General features: G+C 39.5%; 1 protein-coding gene across 1 annotated transcript in view; it reads left to right on the forward strand.

Moving 5' to 3' along the window:
• Positions 1–3,552, forward strand: part of lrrc75bb (leucine rich repeat containing 75Bb) — a 40,864-nt gene extending 37,312 nt beyond the window's left edge. The window contains exon 4 of the mRNA XM_075455651.1: positions 877–3,552. Coding sequence (XP_075311766.1) covers positions 877–1,483 — 607 coding nt within the window. The 3' untranslated portion in view covers positions 1,484–3,552. The remainder of the gene's footprint in view (positions 1–876) is intronic.
• Positions 3,553–7,918: the final 4,366 nt, after the last annotated feature.

Below are 7,918 nucleotides of genomic sequence, written 5' to 3' on the forward strand. Positions count from 1 at the left end.
TTTCACTACTTGTCGGAGTATAAACCTTTAACTATCCACCTTATCTAAGGTATAAACCTGTGGACTGAGGCATGATTACTGTTTCCTTTTTCCTGCTACAAGCAAGCTGCTGGCGGTAGCTTTGTAACATGCTCACTTGAAACTCAGATTCTTATAAAACCTACTGCCAAAGAATTCGGCCTCTTAATACAACCTTTTTCACAGTTTTTACAAGATGCTGACTGGCTGTAGCATTAGAATAACATACCCCAACAGTAGATCCTCTCATTTTAAGAACGTGTATAAGTAGCTTATTAACCTATCAGTCACTGCACTTCAAACACGAGTGACCTGATTTTTTTAAATCCGGTGAAAAAAAAATCATTCGACTGAAATCCCTGTTTTTTTTTAAATAACAACATGAGGCCCTTCAAGGTGAAACTGCAATCCCAGGAAAACTTTTGGCATCAGTTCATGACCAAGGAAAGCAAGTTTACTTTTGTTTTGTTAACTCTGCCTTTTAAGATATTCCCCATTTATTTGTTTATTGTCGGGAATTTTTTACTTCGAAACTTAAAACTAGCTTAAGGCGACAAAACAGCTGCTGCTTTTCATCAGATATTTTTTACAGGAGACAGAGTTGGTTACTTGAATGGCTCACACTAAGACACATTTAAATGCAAATTATTTTCATTATTTGATGCTTGACTCTGTGCAATGCATGCTGCTGCTCTTTTTTACACACTTTGCTGTTCTCATGTACTTGTGTGGCACGTGATTGCAGATAACTGACTGCCAGAGCTGAACAATTAGTGCACCTTTGATACTGTTTGTAAGAAATGGCCCTTAACCTCGTAAACAAGATGATAAACTTTGTTATTCTTCTATTTCAAACAGCCTAAAGACCACCCTGAAGAAGAAGCTGTCAGGTGATGTTGTCAACCTGTCAGGAATCCCACTGTCTGGACGAGATGTCCACCGTGTGGCCTTCTACCTTCAGAACAGCAGTGACGCAGTGTCGGCTGTGGACCTGAGCTTCACCGAGCTGCAGGATGAGAGCTTACAGCTGCTGCTGCCCTACCTGAGCACCCTGCCAAAACTGACCACAATAGCTGTCAACGGCAACCGCCTGACAGTGGCCATAATGAAAGATGTTACCGATGCAGTGAAGGAACCTAAGAAGTTCCCCAGCCTGGCCTGGATCGACCTGGGCAACAACGTTGACATCTTCACCGTTCCGCAGCCGCTGCTTGTGGCCCTGCGGCGCCGCTTTGGATTACGTAGCAGCCTCCCAACCATTTATGAGTACAATGAGGCACAGGCTTTCAGTAGTTACAACCCAAACATGGAGACCTCTGTGGAGGAACCCAGTTTGTACGAAGAGGGAGATGTAGAAGAGGACGATAGAGAGGAGGAGGAGGAGGACAGGCTAGAGCTTCAAGCCTGGGGCTTTGGAGAAGGAAACATGTCAAAAAATGTGGCGCTCCACTTCTGTGGAAGGTGATCACCCGGGGCTTCTTTCTTTGAAACTGGCAGCATCTTATATCTCCAAGTCTAGCCTGCTCTCTGAGCTATTGTCAGTGTGGCAGGAGACGATTACATTGACCCACACATTTCTGAAAATAAACTTTAAAATAAGTAACTGTGTGTGTCCCTGTGGATGCTCTGGCGAATACAGGCAGCTCTGTGGTTAAACAGTCAGTAAGAATACATTTGTGGACTGATTTCACCTTCATTTATCCAGGGAATTTAACCTGAACAGACTTACTGTTTTTCCTTGCTACATGTTTTTGAACATGTGTGCTTTCCTATAAAGAAACTTTAGAATATCTGCTGAAGAAGCTGAGGAATAAGTGTCTTGCACAAGAGGACGTCAGCAATAACTGTTGAAGAGAAGAGTGTTAGAATCCCGACAGAAAGTTTTCAGATGTTTTAGAGTTTTCCCCATTTTACTCAGTTAAAGGGCCTTGAATTTGCTTTTCTCTTAAATCTAAATGTAATTCTTAACAAAAGCAAAACAAAAGTAATTTGTTGGAATGTTTAGTTAATTCATTATAACAAAAACATTACAGCTGTATCTACAACTTGACGTGAGTTCAGCTGTGCCTAATTGAACTCAGTGGGGATAATTAAGAAGGCCTGTGCATGTCTATACAGTATAAGCTCTCACGGTTTGTGTTTTACAGTATGACAGAGTTAAAATCAAAGAAGGAGTTGTCTGTAGATCTGCAAGAAAGTCACATGATAACCTTATGAGGAATTTGACAAAAATTACCCAAATGGCTCTAGGCAAATCTTCTAATCTCACATAACAAAAATTTAAATTTTCGGCAACAATTTCCCAACATTTTGTGTGGAGACAAACAAGAACTGAGTTCAATCATGAAAACCATCCATTCACAGTCAAACACTGAAGGATAATGAATGCAAAAAGATTTAAAATGCCAGCAGAGATGCTTCAGTAAGTGTTACGAGACTGATCTGTGCAGAGAAAAGCTTTGTCCTGATGCACACGTGCAGACATGAAGACCACACACACAGAGTCTGTTTGTGAACTCTCCATGAACTGATTACTGTCTATCAGGCCTCTTATGCCCCCTTAGTCACAGATGGTGTGCCGGGAATCTATTTTTTCTCAACAAATAGGACTATCCCCAGATAATTTAGTCCAATGGTGGTCCGTGAATGACTCTATTTATGAATCAGACCAAAGCAACAAGAAATTTCACTTTTAAGGTTTATAACAAATTTGCAATGACATTACTCCAAATAGCTCTGATTTCCTTTCTTTCTCTGCTGTCGTGTTCTTTTTGTCTGTTGTGGCATGAATTAATTGCAGGAGATTTATTTTTTTTCTCTGTTTTCTGGCTAATATTTTTGATTGATATCATTTTGCATTGGTTTTAACAAATGGGTATGACTGTTTATCATAGCGAAGCATCAGAGCCCACAGACAGACAGCATGTTTACATATACATTGATTTTCCATTCAATTTGAGATTTGTTCCTGAGGGCATTAATGATACAGCTCTGCAACAGCCCACATTTTGTCCTGCCTACAGATATTAGTTTATGGCAGTTCCATTTCCATGTTTACTTGTTTTCAGTCAACAGGATGTTTGATTTGTGCGTTTGTGTACGTGTCTATGAGAGGATAATTAGAGTGTGTGCTTTGTGTATGTTGTGGGCATGCAGAGTAAATTACTACCTTTGATCGTAGAAATTAAATGTCTGCTCATTTGCACTTTAAGGACGACTCCGTCCCTGAATACACAGCTTTGGTTTTATCGTGTGTGCTTGGCATAGAAACAAACTATTGAGTCTCACACATCCTAAAATAAATGTTTTCTCTCAACTTTTTGATTTGCAGATTAAATCATCGAGCTTCGTTCCCGTCAGATATCAGTCAGTGCTGTGGCTGTTCATTTGCAAATCTACTTTTTTTGTCTGTTTTGTTTTGTAGAGCTAATGATGTTTGCCTGCTGTTGCTTAGAAATAAATGTAATTTGAATATGAAGTCTTTTTTGTGAACTTTTTGTTTTTGACTTAGGTAAGAAAACAACTCCCCGGAGGTACAATACATTACAGAGCAGTCTTGTGGCAAAATGTGAATGTGAGCCACAAAATAAAATTAATTTTATAATTGATGATGGACCCAAATTGAGAATTCTTTGTGACACCTAGCAACACATTTAAAGTAGAGGGGTTAAAATTAGATCTGTAAACGGTGGATGCTATGGTAGCCTCTGTTTTAAAGGGATAGTTCGGCTCTTTTGACATGAAGCGGTACGACATCCCATATTAGCAATATTATTTATGAACATTTTCTTACCCCCCGCTGCGTCCTGTGAGCCGAGTTCCAGACTCGTTTTGGCGTTGACGAAGGTAGTCCGGCTAGTTGGCTGGGGCCACAAAAATAAAGCGTTTTGCTTCTCAAAACAATATGCGTTCAAAAGAGTAATATATTTGCATCACAAAATCGTTCATCCAGAAAAAGTCAGACCTCACAATCACTTGGCGCTATTTTCTCTCTTTTCATATCACTGCACGCTGCCACCTGCCGATAGCCGCACCTGTTACGGTGTTTACTGCTCAGAAGCAGGGGACTGCACGGTCTGCACTTCGGTCTGCACGGTCTACAGAGCACGCAGTGATACGAGGGTAGAGAGAAAATAGCGCCAAATGATGTTTTGCTAACCTGAACTATGTTGTTTTTATTACCTAAACTGCCACTGAAAGCAGATTCAAGCTGAAATTGTGGATGAAAGGGACATTTTTAAATTAAGTAAATATAATATAGCCCACAGGGACAAACTCTGATCTGTGCATTTTCTGTAAGTATTTGCAGTCTTTATTTTCACAAAGATGTTCACAGAGAAAGAAAGAAAGAAAGAAAGAAATGTCAGCCTGCTTCTTGGATGCACTCCACGTCTGCATGTTAGGAGAATGGTGACAGCAGGAGGGCAATTCTGTGCTCAAGGTGCAGCAAGAAAAATCATTTAAAAAAAGAAAGCCTCCGGCTGAATTCTTTTAAAGAAAAATAATAAAAGTGTATCCATATCTACAGCTTTTCCCAAAACAGACTCCAAAGAGACTCATAGAAGTGGAGTTAGATCCAGTTACTGGTCTACGTTTTACTGGCTCAGTGGAAATGCCTGGAAGATACATTTTGGGCTGCACACTGCTGTCTGCATTGGGGAATCTTGTAGATTTGATGAAATTTACATCACCCAAGTGCATGTGTGGGCATGCAGGGGCAGAGGGTATACCAACCTAAATGATGAACTTTACATCGTGCACTCAGAAAGTTGCAGACACCGTGGTCATGGTATTGTTTTCTACTTTTTTGTTCATTCGGACAAAACAGTTCCAAGATTGACATCTACACATTTCTTTCTATTCAGAGAGCATTTTGTTTGGTGCACGAGCAAGTGCCCCTGTAGCAAATCCCAGCACAACAAGCTGTGGTGACAGTTGTTCAGTCTGATGTGCTTGACTGAGCAGCTGAGGCCTGGAAAACCGAAAAGTCAAAACCTTGTAAAGCTGATCACTTTGACAACAAACTTCACTTAAGCTCCATGAAAACATCTAGTAGCGACGTAAAATTATAGATTTATGGAGCTTTAAAAAATAATTCACTTCAGTTATTAAACTCTCTGTACAGTAATGACCTTGCTGTAAAATAGAAACTTACTGAGATGTCCAATTAAGTAAGTCTAATTTACCAACACACAAAATACTACATGTACTTTCATAAAGAAAGACATCTGGGACAAGGTGATAACCTGAGGATATCAAAGTTTAAGCACACCTCAGGGTTAGGGTTTTCAGTTTTCAGGGGTTTCAGGGGAATAGTTTCACCTCAGTGAATAGAGGTGAGGAAATCTAACATTATTTACTATCAAAACTTTAATGTTTGTGCTGTGGGCTGAAGAGCTCAGATGCATTAGTTCTGATGGATGAAGACAGTTTTTCTCAATGTTAGAAACTAAGGAAAACTTATGAAAACTAAACTAAGGACAGACCATTTATGTATTTAGTGCAGTCTGTACATGTAAAAAAATGTGCATGGGTTCAAATAACACATGATCCTACATGCATCCACGAATTTAACAAAACTGAAGGAAAAGGTCAACGTAGTGTGGTTTTTGAGGGGAGGCTTTGTGTCTCAGACTCCTCCTGTCACATAGCTACTGTATGTAGCAGTAATGCTTTGAGCAGTACAAAAGCCATAAAACTGCTTTCAAGCTTCAGGGACGCTTCACAGATCTTCTGGTGGCTCAGCTCTCAGCAGCTGCTTTCCATGTCAGCATTTAATATTGTGTGAATGAGAGAGGTTCCCTGTATGGGCCTGTCGAAAGGCAGAATAATGTCAACATCCTGCTGACTTGTAGCGGCTTTGCTAGTGAGGCATTATCATGTTTACAGGGGCAGAGCCAAAGGCCATTTATCTGCAGCCCCCATCCATCCCGCGAGAGGAAACAGGGGAGTCAGATAACAGAGGATTCTGGTTTGTATCAATCATCAAAAATACAGACATTTAAGTGTTTTGTGTATGCATATTTTGTAGTGAATAAACAGTGTCTCAAGTAACAAATGATAGTTACCCAAGTTCAGGACAATTTTGTACTTCTGTCTGATAAACTGTCAATGCAGTTCTTTTCCTAAATTTGACTTTCAAAATGATTGTCAATTGCTGCTGTTAGGAAGAAAAATATCTTCATCGTACATTAAAAAAAAGAAGAAGAAAATTCCCCAGAACAAGAATGTTTTTCTTGTTGCTTTCTGTTTTATTTTCATGGCATCATTGCTTAACATAGACCACTTTCTGTTGAGTTTGATGAATAAGGGAGAGGTTATGAAACTTCCTCAACAAGAGACCTAATTTTCAAGGATAGGAACTATGCTTAATGCAATAAAGTGTCTTTGTTAGTGAAAATGATGGGTTAGTGATGGGTTGCCCGAGTTAACAGACTTGAGAAATAAAAAGCAACATGGGAAAAACATTCAGTGTCAATCATCATCTCAAAGTTTTTGCACATATTTTTGAGGGTATATTATAGTCCCTGATTTCTGAACCAACAGTCCAGTCAATTACTCGCTGCCTTTTGTTTTGTCAGCCCTGGGATGTGTTTAGTAGCGGGCCACAGGTTAGCACACACTGTACTGGAGCCATGCAGGACGCAGAGGGAATGTTTTTATTCATTTGCAGGGCTGTTTCTTATTTCCTGTGGTTTCACCTTACATTCACACTTAAATAGCACCAGGACCTTTAATAGCTTGTATGAAAACAAAAGGTTCAGAATGGGTTTGCCATTGTGGTGGCGGACACTGAAGAATGACTGCAGTAACATCACATGGCTTAAATACTTAAATGTGAGTGAGTTGGATCTTATTGAAGTAAGCATTCAGTGTCATTTAGAAGAAATAGAAGACCTTCCCAAAAAAAGATGAATGTTGGTATGAGGTTTCACGCTCACTTGTGACTCAGTTTTGATTTGACTGAGTTCTGTTCCTCTAAAACAGGGGTGTCAAACTCAAATACACAGTGCGCCAATATTAAAAACTTGGACAAAGTCGCGGGCCAGCCTTGATATTTATTTAAAAAAAATGTCTCTAATTGAGGAAGTTTTTCCAGATCTCTTCAGATATAATGATGAACCTTTTCAGAAGGAAACAAACTTAAGCTTTGCTTAAACATTGATTCTGGAACGAGCAACACATATGAAATCAAATGTCAAATAAAAGACACATCTGTGGTGTTCAATTCTTAAATTGAATTTTAAATCAAACTTATGCCCCTTTCTCTGTTTGTAGCATTCTGAGTTCAATTTCAATGGTAACCTTTTTCACAAGCTACCAATAATAGCAACATTTTTTTGTGAACAGATATTCTGCTTCCAACATGTCCAGAAAGTGCCTGTTTTCCACCTTTCCTTTGGCCATTTTTGGGAGGGGTGGCCCGATGCGACTGGTAACATGTGGTTGCCAATGAATGCCAACAGAAGAGCGGGTGCTTGTGGGTACTGATTGACGCGCCAATGCACCAGATTTGGCCCGCAGGCCTGAGTTTAAATCTATGCTCTAAAATGACACACCGATGTGTAGATATAGCATCTTTGAGAGGAGACTACTGGTAAATATTGTACATTTATAACACATTAACTCATAACTCAGCTGATTACTTACATAAATAAACCTTTTTCTTTTCCTTATAAGTTTTCTAAAAAGCTGTCAAAAAGTTTCCTTTTTGACTCCTTTTCCTGATTTGGTTGAGAATTTTCAAATTCGTATGATACAGATCAAGACTGCTCCTTTGTTGACTGTTTCTTTGCACTTTTTGAAGATGGAGGGGTGGCTTTCCATTGATCCTTCCTGTTTAGGAGATATGAATATCACCCTCTTTGCACCTCAAACAGTTATTCAAACGAGAGCCTCT

This window comes from Odontesthes bonariensis, chromosome 22, assembly GCF_027942865.1.
Source record: "Odontesthes bonariensis isolate fOdoBon6 chromosome 22, fOdoBon6.hap1, whole genome shotgun sequence".
NCBI lineage: Eukaryota > Metazoa > Chordata > Actinopteri > Atheriniformes > Atherinopsidae > Odontesthes > Odontesthes bonariensis.